General features: G+C 44.0%; 1 protein-coding gene across 1 annotated transcript in view; it reads left to right on the forward strand.

Annotated features, from left to right (window-relative positions):
- Positions 1-15,271, forward strand: part of COL4A2 (collagen type IV alpha 2 chain) — a 182,204-nt gene extending 166,933 nt beyond the window's left edge. Inside the window, exons 40-46 of the mRNA XM_030545953.1 lie at positions 1,551-1,712; positions 1,844-1,942; positions 2,699-2,845; positions 3,587-3,703; positions 5,502-5,693; positions 6,032-6,318; positions 13,995-15,271. Of these exons, the coding sequence (XP_030401813.1) occupies positions 1,551-1,712; positions 1,844-1,942; positions 2,699-2,845; positions 3,587-3,703; positions 5,502-5,693; positions 6,032-6,318; positions 13,995-14,249 (1,259 nt within the window). The 3' untranslated portion in view covers positions 14,250-15,271. The remainder of the gene's footprint in view (positions 1-1,550; positions 1,713-1,843; positions 1,943-2,698; positions 2,846-3,586; positions 3,704-5,501; positions 5,694-6,031; positions 6,319-13,994) is intronic.
- Positions 15,272-19,468: the final 4,197 nt, after the last annotated feature.

A 19,468-nucleotide genomic window follows, 5' to 3' on the forward strand; every position in this document is an offset into this window, starting at 1 on the left:
ACAGTCTACTCAAGACAAAGCTTTAGGGTGGGGTTTTCAAATTCTCTTGCCACTGACCTAGCCCTTCTTCCACTGAAATCCAAGGAAGTTTTATCACTGCTGAGTGCTTTTGAAAATCCTGTCCTTAAGCTTTAAAAGTAATTATCATTTTCATAAGAACATAAGAATGGCCATACTAGGTCAGACCAAAGGTCCATCCAGCACAGTATCCTGTCTACCAACATTGGCCAATGCAAGGTGCTGCAGAAGGAGTGAACCTAACAGGTAATGATCAAGTGATCTCTCTCCTGCCATCCATCTCCATCCTCTGACAAACAGAGACTAGAGACACCATTCCTTACCCATCCTGGATAATAGCCATTAATGGACTTAAACTCCATGAATTTATCTAGTTCTCTTTTTTCTCTCCACTGTTTGAACATGGGGATATTTTTTCCCTTCCTCCTTCCAGGATGGGAAGTTGCAAGCTCTTATAAAAGACACTTATTAAAAAATAAATAAAAATCATGCTGTAAAAGAAGCGGTCTGTATTCAGATAGACTTGATTTTGAACCTGAACTGTTCTCAGAGTTCTGTTATAATTTTGAAATCAAGCTTAGTGGTCCTTTCTTTTAAAACTCTTAAACATTGATTGGCTTCACCAGCTGCTGGAAAGATGTTAGAAGAATCCCAAAAGCATTACTTTAAAAGAATTCAACAAATAGAAAAATTCAGTAGCTACCATCCCATCAGGCTAAATTAATTCTTTCCATCTCATCACCTTGCATAGTCAGTTGCATCTGAGAAGCCTACTTCTTTTAAAGCAAAAAGCTCCTTCTGCAAAAGTCATACTCCACTATACAAGTAGTAGTTTCATAGGAAGAACTATGGTGGTACTCTATCGATGATAGCTATAGCAAACCCTCCACAGACTCCTTGTCACATAGTGAAGACACATTACAAACTGTCTTTGTCAAGTTCTGCATCAGCATTTCATCCTCCATTAATACTTTTCCTGAATCCAAGTTTTGGGGCTTTTCAAAACCTTTGCACCTGGGCTGTTAAGTAGTAAAAGCCAGGAAAAACAAATACTATGAAGGGGTCTTTATTTCTTCCCTTCCCATGAACCCTACTTAAGAAACTTTGACTTGAAGGCCTAAGGTAGGTAACTCCTTCCATACTGTAGGATGTCTCACGCTAACAGGATTGTGGAATAAGCAGGGATGGTGTCCCTAGCCTCTGTTTGCCAGAAGCGGGGAATGGGAGATGGGATGGATAACTTGATTACTTGTTCTGTTCATTCCCTCTGGGGCACCTGGCATTGGCCACTGTCAGAAGACGGGATACTGGGCTAGGACCACCTTTGAGCTGACCCAGTATGGCCATTCTTATGTTCTTATGTCTCTTGGGTCCCATAGGCATTACCTCTCTCGCCACCTCAGGGTCAGTGATTGAAACCTGGCAAGGGACCCATGCTCCACAATGGAGGTGACACTGTTAATTTCCCCCCATGTCCATGTTGTCAGTCCTGCCTTTCAACATAGATTCCAATTTAAAATGTGCTCTCACAGGCTATCCAGGACCCCGGGGCAGACCTGGAATTCCAGCTCCAGCGGGAAACAAAGGAGAAGATGGTCAAATAGGTGTGCTTGGAGAAGATGGTCAAAAAGGCACTAGAGGTGACCCTGGACCACAAGGGAGACCTGGAATTTCAGGGTACCCTGGACCAAAAGGTACAGCTGGCAAAAAATGAACCCTTTTTTAAAAGAAATGGTTATTTGTTGCTCCAGTAGATGTTAGAAGTGACCATTTATATTATCTGTGCAGAGATACAATAATTCAAATGTGTCATTTTGCATTAAAGGACATAAAGGCACGCAAGGTCTCATGGGTACTCTTGGCTTAGTGGGAGCTTTTGGTGACACAGGGCCCATTGGACCCAAGGGGGACAGAGGACCTACTGGTGAGTAAGAGCCTTCTGGTGCTATAGTTTCCATCATTCAACAAACACACACCTGTTCAGCAGCTACCACACCTGCCTTCAAACTCACCCTATGTCTGCATTCCTGAATGAACTTCGGGCCAGTCATGAAGTTTGGCTCCCATCTAAAATTGATTTTAACGTGTATATAAATGAAAAGGGCCAACTCCAAACTCTAGGTGCTTTTCAAAAATCTCTCAATGCCAACCACTCAAACTATAACAACTCCAGCACTAACCCTCACCCAGCCCACCAGAGTAGATCAACAGAAAAGATATTAGGAAATGTAAAAAACCCTATGCCTCACTAATACCAACCCTTCCCCTTTTCTAAAAGCCTACAAATAGCCCACTATATTCAGTGCTATAGCTCGTTCTAGTTTTTTAGGGCACTGAACAACTTTGCATCTCACAAGCTACGCTCTGCCCACTCTTCTGCCTTCTTGCTCCCTTTGTCTCCTTTCACTCATGTATTTTTGCCTGTTTTTACACAATTCCTGAGGCCTGGAATGGTTTCCCCGCCTTCCAGGATGCCAAGTGACCTCCTACTCCCCAAACTTTGGAAATTGCAGACCCAGATCTGCAGCTGAATTTTATGCCTCAGGGTACATCTCTAATATTAATAGTCAACTAAAATATCCAATCTTAGTACCTCATTGAGTGACAGACATAGAGCACACCAAAGGATGGGACTTGTTTTGTCTATAAATGAGTTCATTTTTTTCTTTTTATAATGCAGGTTTCCAAGGACCTCCAGGTTCTCCTGGGCCACCTGCAGTCCCCCCTAAGCTGGTCACTCACCAGGGTACAGCAGGCCCTCGTGGAAATATAGGTCCCCAAGGAATACCGGGTGAGATGGGGCCCCACGGTCCACCAGGTGATCCAGGTAGGAATTGTGCATTCACACTTGAAGTGCAGTGCTGTTCAGAATAGGGCTTCTGTAAAAGTAGTGCTGAGGGGTTCCCTACCTATTATTTCTCACTAATACTAAATGTAATTGAAGTCACAAGGGAAATAATGGATTTTCTCACTGCCACCCCTGCAAAATCAATCCTGAGCAATCAAAATGAAGCTGTGCAGCATGTACATCTTAACCAACTGCAACTTAACTGCAGGCCTCTATAACACCCATGAACCCCACACTGATCCTGATTGTCATTTTAGCTCAATCCAAACTGACTCCATTAGCTGAGATATACAAATGTCATTGAGGGCAAAATCTGACCTTGCAGTTGAACTTCAGATAACAGTTCTGTTGGTGAGATACATTGAGCTGAATTCCATTCTTCTCCTATAATTTATATGGGATCTTCAGTGGTAACAGGCATGAAAAATAGAATTATGGGGCCCAATTTTCCAGTCCTTTCTCAGGCACAATTCCCCATTAAAAAGTCAGTGAGGAACTTCGTCTGGGCAAGCATCATAAGATCTTGCTTTTAGTTTAGGTGATTAACTTTGCAAGTCTGACTGAACACACATACTCATAATAACTAGATCTGTTGAGTATGTACATGCTAGGTTTACATGGTAACTTTTCAGAACGGAACTTCACTTTGAGTATCTTATTTTCTGTACTTCAAAAAAAAAATCAAATTTGTCTGATCATGTTGAAATTGATGGTTTTAAGGTTTTAGAGGCCCACCAGGTAAACCAGGGTTCCAAGGAAGAGGTGGCATGTCAGCTCTTCCAGGTTTTAGAGGAGATCAAGGACCATCAGGTTTTCCAGGTCTTGCAGGCTTGGAGGGTAAGTGATCTTGCATTATTATTTTTTCTTTTTTTTTTCCCCACTTCACTCTATAAATCTTCTGTTATTTGCACATTATCATTGTACAATTGTCAACGCTTCTGAAGCAACTCTTCTGACTTCCACTTACATCAGATTCCAATGCTCTTACTAGGTTTTGCTGTTGATAGTTTTCATTGAAATAGCTTTAAACTGTCTTTAAAACAAAGTGTTGTAGCTAGATCTCAGTGCACATGTTTTCCATGAACATTCACTCAGAGTTTTAAATTAATTTGTTTTAATGTTTGTGCCCCTTCTGTTCTGGCCTTCAGTAATCACATTAGCAATAAGGTTTTACAAACAGGAATGTTCGTGAAAATAGAATTTCAAATTCCTAGGTGATATAAATAGATGAGCAGTTGTGGTACAAGTGCTTGGGTGCCCATCCAGGTAGAAACCAGAAACGTTACCATCTGAATTAGTTGAACAAACATAGATCAGTCCAGCCCAAACAAGAATGTCAAATATTGAATATTTTCAGACAATTGTTCACAACGAATCACTTTATAGGGTTAAAAATGTCATCCAAAAAACCTGGCAGGTAATTTTAGATGAAGAATAAATTTTAAAAGAAAATGATTGCTTGCCCATATTGGATGAGCAGAAAGAGGCTAAAGTCATCAGATAATTATTTGTGAATTATTTGTTCAGCTCTAGTATTAAATCACAGTCTCAACTTACAATCTAGGGAGCCCAATCCAACACTCAGGGACTTCAGCAGAATTGGATCAGTCCTAGAAATATAGCTGATTGATGACATTAGCTTTCCATATAGAGAAGATAAATATCATGCAATAAATTAAATGGTGAACAAGTCCCATCCCAGTATGTAGATTAGCTAACTATTCCTTATAACCCTATTATCCTCAGTGCTATGTTTACAAACTGATTGTTTAATAATTTGCTCCCATATCTTTCCAGATATTGAAGTTAGATCAACTGATGTATAATTCCCTAGGTCCTCCTTGTTCCCCTTTTTAAAGATAGGTACTGTGTTTTCCCTTCTCCATCTCTTGGGACCGCTCCCATCCTCCTGGAGTTCTCAAAGATAATAGCTAAGGGTGCCAAGATTGCTTCAGGTCATCGTTAACCTTTTTATTTTTAATCAAAATAGTCATTGAGGCTCCTTAGCTTTCTTCATGTCATCAATTAGCTCTCCTTCCCTGCTAAGTAGAATACCTACACTTTCCTTTGTCTTTTTCTTGATCTTAATGTATTTAAGAAATCTTCTCTCATTCCCTTTATAACTCTTGCCAATGTTACACATTTTGTGCCTTAGATTGTCTGATTTTGTCCCTACCTACTTGGGCTGTTCTTTTGTGCTCTTCCTTATCAATTTGACCACGTTTCCATGTTTTGTAGGATTCCTTTTTTATTTTCAGGTCATTAAAGAGCTCCTGAGGGAGCCGTATTGACCCCTTACTATTCTTCCTATCTTTCTTCTTCATTGGAATAGTTTGCACTTGCGCCTTTAATGTCTCCTTGAGGAACTGCCAGCTTTCCTGAATTCCTCCTTAGATTTTCTTTCCACAGGACCTTACCTACCAGCTCTTCTTTTTTGAAGTCCACTGTCCTTATTCTGCTGCTCTCACTCTTTCCTTTCCTTCAAATCATGAAATCCTAGTATTTCATGATCACTGTCAACCAAATTGCCTTCCATCTTCAGATTCATTACCAATTCCACCCTGTTGGTCAGAATCAAGTCTAAAATGGCTGTTCCCCAGTTACTCTTAATTGTCTCTTTCTATTTCTCCCCAAGGTGAACCAGGCCGTCCAGGTAACCCTGGGATACCAGGTATGCCAGGTCGCAGTGTTAACATTGGTTACCTTCTGGTGAAGCATAGCCAGTCTGAGCAAGAGCCAATGTGCCCAGTTGGTATGAACAAACTCTGGAGTGGCTACAGTCTACTGTATTTTGAAGGACAGGAAAAAGCACATAACCAGGACCTTGGTATGTACATGGCTCTATAATATCTCAACATCTGACACTTTCGATCTGATTTTCCCACTCAAAATTAGAGGCACACAAAATCATGGGCCATTTCTGAAAATTTGAGCTTTGGTGCATATTAGGCTAGGATGCCTAGAAATGACAGCAGATTAGAACTAAATTTCTTTCTTTCATCTCCCTATGGAGGTGGTTTCTCCAGATCACTACTGAAGTTTGAGTGGAACTGTAATACAAATATAAATTTTACTGAATTATGCAGGTATGCGCAATAAGCTAAAAATAAATTCTTACTTGAATGTGCACCTGCTAAAGATTTGTGATGGTTTATTTCTTTACAGGGCTGGCTGGATCCTGTTTGGCTCGTTTTAGTACCATGCCTTTCCTCTACTGTAACCCTGGAGACGTCTGTTATTATGCAAACCGAAATGATAAATCCTACTGGCTCTCAACCACAGCACCTCTTCCAATGATGCCTGTGGCAGAAGAAGAAATTAGACCATATATCAGTCGTTGTTCCGTCTGTGAAGCCCCAGCTGTTGCAATTGCTGTCCATAGTCAAGATGTTTCTATTCCACACTGTCCTGAAGGGTGGCGCAGTTTATGGATCGGATATTCCTTCCTCATGGTATTTGTCCTTTTCAACATTTGCTGACAGTATCGCACATGGTTACATTAAGCTAGGGTCCCACCTACTGGCCATGTTGTTCAGGTTTAGGTACAGGTTTGCTAAAAATCCAAACGCACTGAATCTTCCCATAGAAGCAGGGAGGAGAAATGTGTGAGGAAAACTGCTCTCTCCCTCATCATGGGAGACCAATTAAAGTTACATGAAGGGCTGGGGCAACAGTTTATCTCCAATCAGATTAGTATATGGAGTTTGGAGTGACTATGCTGTAGGTGACAAATTGTACCTGGCAGCAGAAGATATGATCCACTTTACATGGTGGATAATATGGACTCTCCAAACAAAAAAAGACGCTTGAGCTAAGAATAAAAATGTCAGCTAAAGTTTATGCACTGAGGTTGGGAGGGTGGCCCACTAAGCCATTGTCAGCAAGAGAGAGAGACAGAGAGGATGAGGAGTAGGTAATAGGTCTTTCACGAACAATGGTAAGTAATTGATCTGATCACAGATCTGCACAAAAAGGGAAAATTAGACTAATAAGCAGAGTGAAGATTACTTTTATTTTCAACAAACAAAAGCTATATTTAAGCAACTCGACATTTCATGGTGTTCTTTGGTTTCTTCAAGCTTTCAAACTGAAAATTATCCTTAAGACCAATGTTCTCTCTAATTTTTTCCATCCATGTGCAGAATGAATTTTGTTATGTGCACCAATATCGAGGTAATGTGTGGATATGTGCCACCAGTAGAAACAAAATACCTAGATATAATTTTTTTTTAAAGTTACCGTAAGGATAATTACTCCAGGCAGGACAGGTAGGCATTTTAGAACTCACTATTCAAAGAATTAAATTTAATCATAAGAGAGAAATAAAATTGTGAAATTGCATAGACCAGTCAAAAAACTAAAATAACAGCACTTTGAAGAAATAAAATTACAGAGAATATATATGCATTGCAGGAAGTACCAAGTAACATCACCACCACAAGTTGGGTTGTGAGGTGTGTGTAAGTGAGAGGCTACATGTGTGTGAGACACAGAGACTGTGTGGGTGCTTGCTGCTGGGGAAGCCTGAAAGACTGTGCGCTGTCTCTTTAAGGCACTCACCAGAAGGCTCAGACCACAGCAGCTGCCAGCAGCTCTCCTGCTGCTGAGCCCTGTCCTCCCTTTCCCACTCTGTGGAGATGGTGTACATGGGAAAGGGGGTGGGAGACACGCTGACATCAGTGCCCCTCCTGCCAGGGGCGGCTCCAGGCACCAGCATGCCAAGCACGTGCTTGGGGCGGCAAGCCGCGGGGGGCGCTCTGCCAGCAGACGGGTTGCCTTCGACGACATGCCTGCAGAGGGTCTGCTGGTCCCATGGCTTTGGCGGACCTCCCGCAGGCTGCTGCTGATTTTGCGGGACCAGGGACCTCCCGCAGGCAAGCTGCCGAAGGCAGCCTGCTTGCCGTGCTTGGGGTAGCAAAATACCTAGAGCCACCCCTGCCTCCTGCTCTACACAGCAAGCCGAGGGTTCCTGGAGCAGCTGTCCAGGGGCTCCAAGCCAGAGGGCAGGAGCAGAGGAGCTGCTGAGCAGCAAGGGGAGGGGTACCTGAACACAAGCCTCCGTGCGCAGCTCTGCTAATCAAGTGCCCGGCCCTTGATTCATTCCTGGGCAGCCACACAGCTTAGAGGGAACGCAGCTTAAGACCATACACCCCTTGTGGGAATAGAAACCATATAACTAGGGTACAGCTCTACTCTTCGCTTGCCCTTTTTTGCAAAGCTACTACAGCGTGCGCACACATGGGCCAATCCTGCATTTCTTTGTCACCCAAAATGCGCACTGACATAAACGGGAGGTGGGGCTGTGCCAGGAATGCAGAATTCACCCTAGAATAAGTAATGTCCCACCAGGTGTGTACGATAAGTTAGAGAGAGGTACGTCTGACCAAGGCTTAGGGGACTCAGCTAAGCATGGTGACTGTTACTGTGTGAGAACCTGGGTAGACAGGAACGCTGATGTTCTAATCTCAGCTCCCACTACTGATTTTGTTTCTGGCCTTCTGAAAGTTATTTAAGTAGAACTGGTCAGAAAATAGATTTTCCTCTCACAGGAAACATCACCAAAACAAAAAATGCTCTCCAGCTACAAAAATAAAAAATTGGAAGAAACCACTTTAGTGGCGCTAATAAATGATCTCCTCCAGTCAACAGACAGAGGACAGACATCCATTCTCATCCTGCTCAACCTCTCTGCATTCAGTACTGTTGATAAGGAGATTCTGCTCTTTCACCTGAGAGAGGTGGCAGGCTAATGCATTAAAATAATCTGTCCTTCCTGGAAGACCACCCCCAATGAGTAGTGATAAGAAACTCCCCTCTCTCACTTGTGGAGTTCCACAAGGATCAGTGATCTCTCTGATCCTTTTCAACATCTACAGTCCATAGGCAGCAGGTTATCTACATTTGCGGTGCTCGGGCTCCAGGAGTATTCAAGGCCGGGTGCTCTGCTCCAGCAATATTTGGACCTGGGTCTCTCCCTTGGCCCTGCCTGGATCGAGCCCCGGCCCCCACGGGCCTCCCCCGCGCCACATCCCTGCCTGGACCAGGTCCCAGCCCCCGCCTGCCACCACACCCCCTGTGCATCCCCCGCCCCGCCGCGTCCCTGCCTAACAGAAAGCAGCGCGCGCCTCTGCCCTGCCTGCTTCTGAGTAGAGCAGCTCCCTGCAGAACTGCTGTCTGCTACCCCAGGGTCCTAGCACCTGCCATCCAATAACGGCATGGCAGGCTGCCCTTACCTTGCCCTTCTGCCTTAGCCCTGAGCCTCTCCAACGCCCCAAACCCCTCATCCCTAGCCACAGCCCTCATCCTCCTGCACCCTAATTCTCTGCCCCAGCCCTGAGCCCCTCCGCATCCTGAACCCCTCATCCTCAGCCCCACAGCCCTCACCCCAACCCTCTGCCCTAACCCTGAGCCCCCCCACATCATGAACCCCTCATCCTCAGCCCCACAGCCCTCACCCCTGCACTCCCTCCTATCCTCAAACCCCCTCCCAGAGCGTGCACCCCCTCCCAGAGCATGCACCACCTCCCCCTTCCTACACTCTCACCTACAGCCCAGAGCCTGCACCCAAACTCCATCTCAAAGCCTGCACCCCTCACCCCCTCCTGCACACCCAGCCCCTGCCCCAGCCTAGAGCCTGCCCCAAAACTCCATCCCAAAGCCTGCACCCCTCCTGCACCCTAATCCCCAGCCCAGGACCTGCACCTCAGACCTCCCCCAAAAACCCTGCCCAGAGCCTTAGGCAGATGGGGGTGGAGTTTGGCGGGGGCACAGTTGGGGGGGCGGGTTCTGGGCATCACCAAAATTTCTACAAACTTGCCACCCATGCTACAGTCAGTCAACCACAAAGTGAACTGGTTAGATATAACAGACTCAAGTACCAGCAATATGCAGATGATAGACAGCTCTACCTATCCTTCACCACATAAGACCACACCACTACCACCAAGATGGACAGTGCTTGGATGAAGAATAGCTGGCGACAGCTGAACCTGAGCAAGACAGAGGTGACGCTGGTGGGCAGAGGAAAATATACTGAAGAGCTTACAGCTGTGGTGTAGTCTCCAGGGGTTGAAGCAGCACAACCATAATTAGTTTAGTCTGTTGTCTAGGAGTACTCTTGGATCGCTTGCTGACACAGAGATCTCATCTAGCAGCCTCTGAGAGTAACACTTTCTACCATCTCCACTTGTGTCTCAGCCTGACAAATGAAAACCTGGCTTCAGTTATTCATGCCTGTCATCGCTCAGCTGGACTCCAGCAATGCACTATACCTGGGCATGAAACAGTCAACACATAGGAAACTCTGCCGTGCATCTCCTCAGCCACACAGGCTACCGGGAACATGTCAGAAATGCTCTCTGCACACTGGCTTCAGATAGACTATCAAATCAAGTTCAAGTCAGAGATCATAGAATCATAGACTTTAAGGTCAGAAGGGACCATTATGATCATCTTGTCTGACCTCCTGCACAATGCAGGCCACAGACTCTCACCCACCCACTCCTGTATCAAACCTCTAACTTATGTCTGAGCTACTGAAGTCCTCAAATCATGGTTTAAAGACTTCAAGGTGCGGAGAATCCTCCAGCAAGTGACCAGGGCCTCACGCTGCAGAGGAAGGCGAAAAACCCCCAGGGCCTCTGCCAATCTGCCCTGGAGGAAAATTCCTCCCTGACCCCCAAATACGGCGATCAGCTAAATCCTGAGCATGTTGGCAAGCCTCATCAGACAGACACTCAGGAATGAATTCTCTGTAGTAACTCAGATCCCATCCCATCTAACATCCCATCACAGGCCATTAGGCATATTTACCATTAATAGTCAAAGATCAATTTATTGCCAAAATTAGGCCATCCCATCATACAATCCTCTCCATAAACTTATCAAGCTTAGTCTTGAAGCCAGATATGTCTTTTTCCCCCACTGCTCCCCTTGGAAGGCTGTTCCAGAACTTCACTCCTCTGATGTTTAGAAACCTTCATCTAATTTCAAGTCTAAACTTCCTGATGGCCAGTTTATACCCATTTGTTTTTGTGTCCACATTGGTACTGAGCTTAAATGAGTCCTCTCCCTCCCTGGTATTTATCCCTCTGATATATTTATAAAGCGCAATCATATCTCCCCTCATCCTTCTTTTGGTTAGGCTAAACAAGCCAAGCTCTTTGAGTCTCCTTTCATAAGACAGGTTTTCCATTCCTCAGACCATCCTAGTAGCCTGTGCCTGCTGAGAGTGGGGGGAGGGCCTGCCAGCTTCAGTAGTGTTACTGAGCATGCTCAGTACAAGCTAAGCAGCAAATTTGGGGGAAGTGGGACATGACCCCGCATGTCCTTTCCATGTGTCGCTTCTGCTTCAAGGTCTCACTTTTTATCTTCAAAGCACTCCATGGCCTGGGCCCAGGATATCTAAAAGACCGTCTAGAGCTCAGGATGAAGACCCTCATGTACAACTTTGCTCCTCTGACCTGATGGAACTTCCACCAAGAGTAAAGCTCATATGCATGGAAGATGGAACTTTCTCCGGGATCTGATCCCAGACTGCAAGGCACTTCCCCAGTAACTAAGAATGATAACAAACCTCCCCCGTTTCTGCTCCATGTTCAAGGCACATTTCTTTGACCTTGCTTTCTCTAACACACACATAGCAACAGGCATCTATATATCTATATCTATATCTATATATATAGATATATCTATAAAAAAACACTACCAAAACAAGACACCTAGCTGGGGAGTGGGTGAATGAACAAACAGCCTGTGACAGGAGTTAGTCGCCTTGCTGAATCCATTTACTGGAAGGTGCTCGGGTACTATGGTGAACAGAATAGGCGTGTTTGTTTGTAAATGCCTATACTAAGCATTGGTAAAGAGAGAGCTGCAGCCTTGGCAACAAGAGGTAGAGTTCCCAGTACAAAGTCCTTTGTTACCAAGGGAAGTGCCAAAAACTGCAAGTGCTCACAGAAGGAAACCTTCCATTTTTTTGATGTGCACGCACACCACAGCATTAGCAATTAAGCAATGGCTCATGGAGTGACCGGTTAGGACAGTGTGGGGTTTTGAACACTGAAGAATAAGATTTGTAATACATGATGTTCCTGATAATCTCAAGAAAAGCATATTCAGTTCAATAGTGTTTCACAACAACTTCCTTGGTTTCAGTAAAATGGTACACCTCTACCCCGATATACAGGGCCGACGAGGGGGCAGGGGGAAGCCAGTAAAAATTACCGGGGCTCAGCAGTCTGGAAGAGGGCCTGGGGCCCTGCTTCGTCGGCCCTGTTTAGCCAGTCCGCCCTTGCTGGGGGGCCTGAAAAAAAAAATTTTCACCGGGGCCCAAACTCGCTCTCAGCGGCCCTGCCAATATAATGTGGTCGTGGGGAGCCAAAAATCCCTACCGTGTTTTAGGTGAAACATCATTATATCCGGGTAGCGGTGGCAGGGCTGCAGTGGTGATTTAAAGGGTCCTCGGCTCCCCACAGCAGCCGGAGCCCCGCTGCTACCGTGCTATATGCGAACCCATGTTATATCGGGTCGCGTTATAGCGGGGTAGAGGTGCAGATCCCTCTTTTTGGGTGTTAGTGTTAGAGGCCAGTCCTGCAAAGAGATCAGAATGGGTCAGTGGGACTTCATATAGAGCAACAGGGCATGCCTGGCCAGATCCTGTTGTAGGCTCAGAGTCCTGGTATGTAGAAATTAGATTTCTTTTGAGCACATTAGCATTAGATCATTAAGATAGTTGAAAATACTCTGTTGTGTGATTCTGTTCAGGATAACCCTAAATCACTGTTCAAATGGTACTTAAAGGTTACATGACATGTCACGAGCTGCAGCTGTGATTGAAAAGATTTGAAGGCTACTTAACAAAATGTGAGGCCATCATTTGTCTGGAGGCAAATGAGTTAAGCCTGGGAGCTAGGAGCTTTGTTACACTAAGACACTTTTTGGTTTGCTGCCTACCCCATTTCCCCAAGGAAAAAGGGGCAAGTTCATCCCTGGTGACACTACACTGTTCAGTTTCAGGTCTAGTGCAACTCTTAAAATCAATGTTTAACACCTCAGAGATTAAAGCTTTTGTGCAGTTGCCCAGAATCATAGATACCCCATGGCAATCTGAGAAGATGGTGAAAGGAGAGGCATTAGTACCATACCTATTTAGCACTGTGGTAAAAGATCAGTTTCCATTTTTGTTACTGAACTGTGTACGGCTTTGCAAGCTGAATAACAGTTGACCTGTGCAGTGAAAGGCAAGAAGTGAGGGTTTAGTCTCACTATGTTTTCGTATGAATTAAAAAACAAACTTCTTTATTGGTTTCTCATTTTTACATTAAAAATTGAAGGGTTTTGAGAAATGGGGGGAAAAGTGAGATGAGAATAAATGTTACACGTTTTTGTAAAAGTAGGGAGAAATCTGTTGGGAGGTTCACTGTTACATGCTAGTTTCAGTAGCACACCATTAAAAGTACGAGATGTAGTTCTTAAAGGGGTACTGTACAGTAATGATTGTCAGTTTTGCTTATAGCTGTCATTCAAAGAGTGTGAATTAGACAATAAACATGTCTTAATGTACTGTTAATCAGGACTGAATTTGATAGAAATGTTAATTTATTCAACTGATAGGGAAAACCCCTCTGATTAAAACAAGCTATTTCTGCCTTAATATAGCTTATGGGTGTGTGATATATAGATTAGTTGTATGTAGGAGGCAAATTCTCATTACCCCCACCCTGCTGAAAACTCAGAGATGAGGAAAATTTCAGCTCAGTCTTCAGTGCCATGAAAATATGAAATCTTAAATGGCTGGAGTAAAGAAGAGGTAGATAGGTTTAAAATGGAAAATGTAGATAAATCAGATAGTTCAAGGATCTAATCCCACAAACTTTACTGTGTGAGTAATCAACAATAGTACTCCCATACGTTTTAAACATGAGGGCGAGGTTTGCAAGATTGGCCCTATGTATGCCTTCGTAGGAATGTCCTACAGAGTGAACTCTTACAGGTAACAGATTTAGAAGTCATTTTACCCTTGGTCTCCTCCCTCCCTCACCTGTTGATTTATGACAGTATTGATCCAGGGCAGTAATTTGTGTAGCCCTGTCCTGTATCTGAACACTGCCTTCTTTGTGTCTCATAGCACACTGGAGCTGGTGATGAAGGTGGAGGACAGTCACTGGTTTCTCCTGGGAGCTGTCTGGAAGACTTCAGAGCTACTCCTTTCATTGAATGCAATGGTGCCCGAGGAACCTGCCACTATTATGCAAACAAGTATAGCTTCTGGCTTACCACTATTAACCAGCAATTCCAGAGCTTGCCCTCAGCAGATACACTCAAGGCAGGTCTCATCCGAACTCATATCAGCAGATGTCAAGTCTGCATGAAAAATTTGTAAAATATATAATATATCCCTAGTAGTAAAAAGAAAATGTTTCTACAGTGTTCTAGACCTATCACATTGGTGCTTATTTAACTTATTACCTCAAAAGCTGAATGAAAAGTTGATAAGTGTCTGTAAAAGCACAACAGCTTATACCAAATGCTGGCTGCTTCTCCTACCATACAGTATATTTTGCTAGTCTAACACCATGTTATTTGCTAATTGAGTCAAATACTCAACCTTGAAACATCACAAAACCATCCAGTTACTAATCTAACAATTCTCTTGGGCAGATCTGTTCTCTAACATGTTTAATGTAAACATTCAATTAAATGTACTTCTTGTATTAGTTTATTGTTAACAGGTGTAGTTCATATTAATTAAGTGGTGACATACAACAGTAAAACATAAGTGCTGTCACAGCAGTAGGCTAACCTCTGGGAAGTACTCATAGATCTGAGCCCCAAGCCCAGCCTTTGAACTTACCTTTTCCTGCAATAAGAGTTTATACCTGGGCACTTACAATGAAAAGACAGGTTGGTTTAAACTCCCCATGCCTTTGCCATGCTTTTTGTCCTACCACTTTCACCACCAGAGAGTTTATAAACATTCTGAATTAGCTCAGGTAGCCACATTTAGTGTTACTCTCTTCTTCTTGCAATGAGAACAGTTCATTACCAATGGCAGCATGTTACTTCACAAACTTATCACATTTTTCCAGCTATACCCCACATCACTCGATAACTGCAGTGGGTCTTTGCTCCTTTCTGTTGTGGGGCCCGGAATAAATGCCCACTAGACACATGAGCCCACAAGAGGGAGAGAGCATCATACTTTCTTCCTTTAACCACCATGCCATGTACTTAATAACATTGTATGGTTAGGCCTCCAATTTGAATTTGGTTATATGGTTGTGGAGCAGGTACTATACAACATACTCCCCTGGAAAACCCATGCTATGTGCACAGGGCCGGCTTTAGGAAGTGCGGGGCCCAATTTGAACAGTTTTGACGGGGCCCCGACAGGGATGACTAAAAAAAAAAAAGCCAAACCAAAAACACAACAAAAAACACCTGTAAAAAAAACACGTGGGGCTTGTATTCACCGGGCGGTACTCTGAGTCTTCGGTGGCACTTTGGCAGTGGGTCCTTCACTCGTTCCAGGTCTTTGGTGGCACTGAAGGAGCCGCCGCCGCCGAAGTGCCACCAAAGACCCAAAGCAAGTGAAGGACCCACCGCCAAAGTGCTGCTGGAGACCCAAAGCACCGCCAGGTGAGTAAAAATTAAAAAGGCACCTCTAGCCAGGGAAGGGATTCTCACTAGGTGCGGGGTCCTCTTAGGCGCGGGGCCCGATTCAGGGGAATTGGTGGAATTGGCCTAAAGCCGGCCCTGTATGTGCACAGATTTCCCTGCTGAAGAAGTTATTATTACAGGGGTAGGCAACCTATGGCACGTGTGCCAAAGGCAGCACACAAGCTGATTTTCAGGGACACTCTCACTGCCTGAGACCTGGCCACCGGTCCAGGGAGGCTCTGCATTTTAATTTAATTTTAAATGAAGCTTCTTAAACATTTTTAAAACCTTATTTACTTTACATACAACAATAGTTTAGTTATATGTTATAGACTTATATAAAGAGACCTTCTAAAAAGATTAAAATGTATTACTGACACGTGAAACCTTAAATTAGAGTGAATAAATGAAGACTCGGCACAGCACTTCTGAAAGGTTGCTGACCCCTGTATATTACTCAATACAAACTTGTCTTCAGATCCAAACCCTTCAAGCTGCCTACTTCACCTGTGAAGAAGTGCACAACTGGAGGACAAGGGATGATGGTAGCATAACTAGTCAGTTGTACCAGTAGGAAAAGTATGTAGAGAGGCTAGAAGTCACTCAGAGGGAGTTCCTTGCGTAATTTATCTTCGAAGACCCTGGAAACTGGGTGCAAGATTTACTGAGGATCCACAGAGTCTATGATGGGTAGCCCCTGCCCCACCCACAGAGATTAACTGCCTTTTCGGTAGAAAGAAAACATTAGGCCCAGAGGTAAGCTGTCCTTCATGACCCTGAAAGAGAAGAATGACCCACATGATGATAAACCCCTTGCTTATTTTCTTGTGAGTCTCTTATGCAGCATGGTAATAAGCATGATAAATACCATAATATTTATGTTTCCAGCAAGATTTTTTGTGAGGTGGGAAGCTACATTTATTAGCAAGGGTGAAAAGTACTATGTACGCTTACTGCTCTGGCTTTAAAATAATCAGTAGTTATCTCCTCCACATAAGTTTTAACTTCTTATGCAGTTCACCTTTCCCCTGCTTCAGTGATTGTTGGGTTTTGTAATTATGTTCCTCGTTGCTGTAATTATCTTAAATAAAGTTTGTTTTTTTCTACACATCTACTTGTTGATTGTTTCAATTCTCTAACATATGCCAGACTCTCCTATTACATTTACACAGATTACTTCAATAGATGTTAATTTGGAGGCTTTGATTTGTTTGGCGTGGTTTTTTTTAAAAAAGGAGCATTGGAGACAATGTAAATTGGATGTCAGCAGAAATATCAAAAGGTGGCCAAATAAGCTTCCTCAATCTAAATTCAAATCACTTAATCAAGCAGGGGTCTGCTCTGTCTGTCAGCTGGAGCCACACAAGCTGTTTCAGAGAGAGGATGCTAACTAAGATGTTATTCCATCCATTGTTACAAGGACAAAGGATTTAACCAGTTCCTCAGTTGCCTACCATTATCATTAGCTTAGGCAAGGCAGCTCTGAGGCCTGGTCTACACTAAAAAATTGGTCACTCCAGCCATGTGAAAAATCCAACTCCTGAACAACATAGCTAAGGTGACCTAACCCTTAGGATAGACAGCTCTAGGTCAATAAAAGAGTTCTTCCATAGCAGCATTTCACATGTAGACATGCTCTCAGTGGAATCCTGGGATGGAGATTAACCATAGAATCTAAAATTACAGAGCGGAGGAGCCTCGCCTTGATGAAAAGAGTAGACATACAGGTATAATTAAAGCATTCTCAGCTAGCGGGTTTTCTTATTTTAGATATACCCACAATTAAGTTTATCCTCAACATCCCTGTGAGATAAGAGAGCATTATCCCTATCTGACAGGCAAGGGCCGGGGACAAAGATTAAGTAACTTTCCCAAGTCATGGCAGAGCCCAGTATCCAATCTCTGTCCATTTTGGTGACTCAGCTACAAGAACCAGCCAATTTCCCCAGACAAAGACACCTAATATTGGTTTCAGCTAGATTAAGCCATTAGAACGGTAGACACAGTATAGGCAATATCACCCAAAGCTGTCTCATGCCTGAGTGACAATTACCATAAGTTACATATTGCAGTACCATAGAATCATGGAATATCAGAGTTGGAAGAGACCTGAGGAGGTCATCTAGTGCAACCCCCTGCTCAAAGCAGACCAATCCCCAACTAAATCATCCTAGCCAGGGCTTTGTAAAGCCTGACCTTAAAAACTTCTAAGGAAGGAGATTACACCACTTCCCTAGGTAACCCATTCCAGTGCTTCACCACCCTCCTAGTGAAAATTTTTTTCCTAATATCCAACCTAAACCTCCCCCACTGCAACTTGAGACCATTACTCCTTGTTCTGTCATCTGCTACCACTGAGAACAGTCTAGATCCATCCTCTTTGGAACCCCCTTTCAGATAGTTGAAAGCAGCTATCAAATCCCCCCTCATTCTTCTCTTCTGTAGACTAAACAATCCCAGTTCCCTCAGCCTCTCCTCATAGGTCAGGTGCTCCAGCCCCCTAATCATTTTTGTTGCCCTCTGCTGAACTTTTTCCAATTTTTCCACATCCCCCTTGTAGTGTGGGGCTCAAAACTGGACACAGTACTCCAGATGAGGTCTCACCAATGTCAAATAGAGGGGAATGCTCATGTCCCTTGATCTGCTGGCAATGTCCCTACTTATAGAGCTCAAATTGTCATTAGCCTTCTTGACAACAAGGCACACTGTTGACTCATATCCAAGTTCTCGCCCACCATAACCCATGGGTCCTTTTCTGCAGAAATGCTGCCTAGCCATTCAGTCCCTAGTCTGTAACAGTGCATGGGATTCTTCCGTCCTAAGTGCAGGACTCTGCACTTGTCCTTGTTGAACCTCTTCAGATTTCTTTTGGCCCAATCCTCCAATTTGTCTAGGTCCCACTGTATGCTATCCCTACCCTCCAGCGTATCTACCACTCCTCCCAGTTTAGTGTCATCTGCAAACTTGCTGAGGGTGCAATCCACACCATCCTCCAGATCATTAATGAAGATATTGAACAAAATCGGCCCGAGGACCAACACTTGGGGCACTCTGCTTGTTACCGGCTGCCAACTAGACATGGAGAGCCCAACGATCTAGCCAGCTTTCTATCCACCTTATAGTCCATTCATCCAGCCCATACTTCTTTAATTTGCTGGCAAGAATACTGTGGGAGACCGTATCAAAAACTTTGCTAAAGTCAAGGAATAACACATCCACTGCTTTCCCCTTATCCACAGAGCCAGTTATCTTGTCATATAAGGAAATTAGGTTAGTCAGGCATGACTTGCCCTTGGTGAGTCCATGCTGACTGTTGCTGATCACTTTCCTCTTCTCTAAGTGCTTCAGAATTTATTCCCTGAGGACCTGCTCCATGATTTTTCCAGGGACTGAGGTGAGGCTGACTGGCCTGTAGTTCCCCCAGTCATCCTCCTTCCCTTTTTTAAAAGATGGGAACTACATTAGCCTTTTTCCAGTCATCTGGGACCTCCCCTGATCACCATGAGTTTTCAAAGATAACGACCAATGGCTCTGCAATCACATCCGCCAACTCCTTTAGAACCCTCGGATGCAGCGCATCCGGGCCCATGGACTTGTGCTCATCCAGATTTTCTAAATAGTCCTAAACCACTTCTTTCTCCACAGAGGGCTAGTCACCTTCTCCCCATACTGTGCTGCCCAGTGCAGCAGTCTGGGGGCTGACCTTGTTCATGAAGACAGAGGCAAAAAAAGCATTGAGTGCATTAGCTTTTTCCACGTCCTCTGTCATTAAGTTGCCTCCCTATCAGTCCCAAATCAACTTACCTCTTCAGGTATTTGGCAAATAACTATAACTGCTGAACTAACTAAATATTCCTCACTTCTGAATTTTGCAGCATGCAATTAATGCAAGAGGATATTGCAACTGCTTTAAAAGACTCTAACTGAAGAGTAAACAACAGG

This window comes from Gopherus evgoodei, chromosome 1, assembly GCF_007399415.2.
Source record: "Gopherus evgoodei ecotype Sinaloan lineage chromosome 1, rGopEvg1_v1.p, whole genome shotgun sequence".
Classification (NCBI taxonomy): Eukaryota; Metazoa; Chordata; order Testudines; family Testudinidae; genus Gopherus; species Gopherus evgoodei.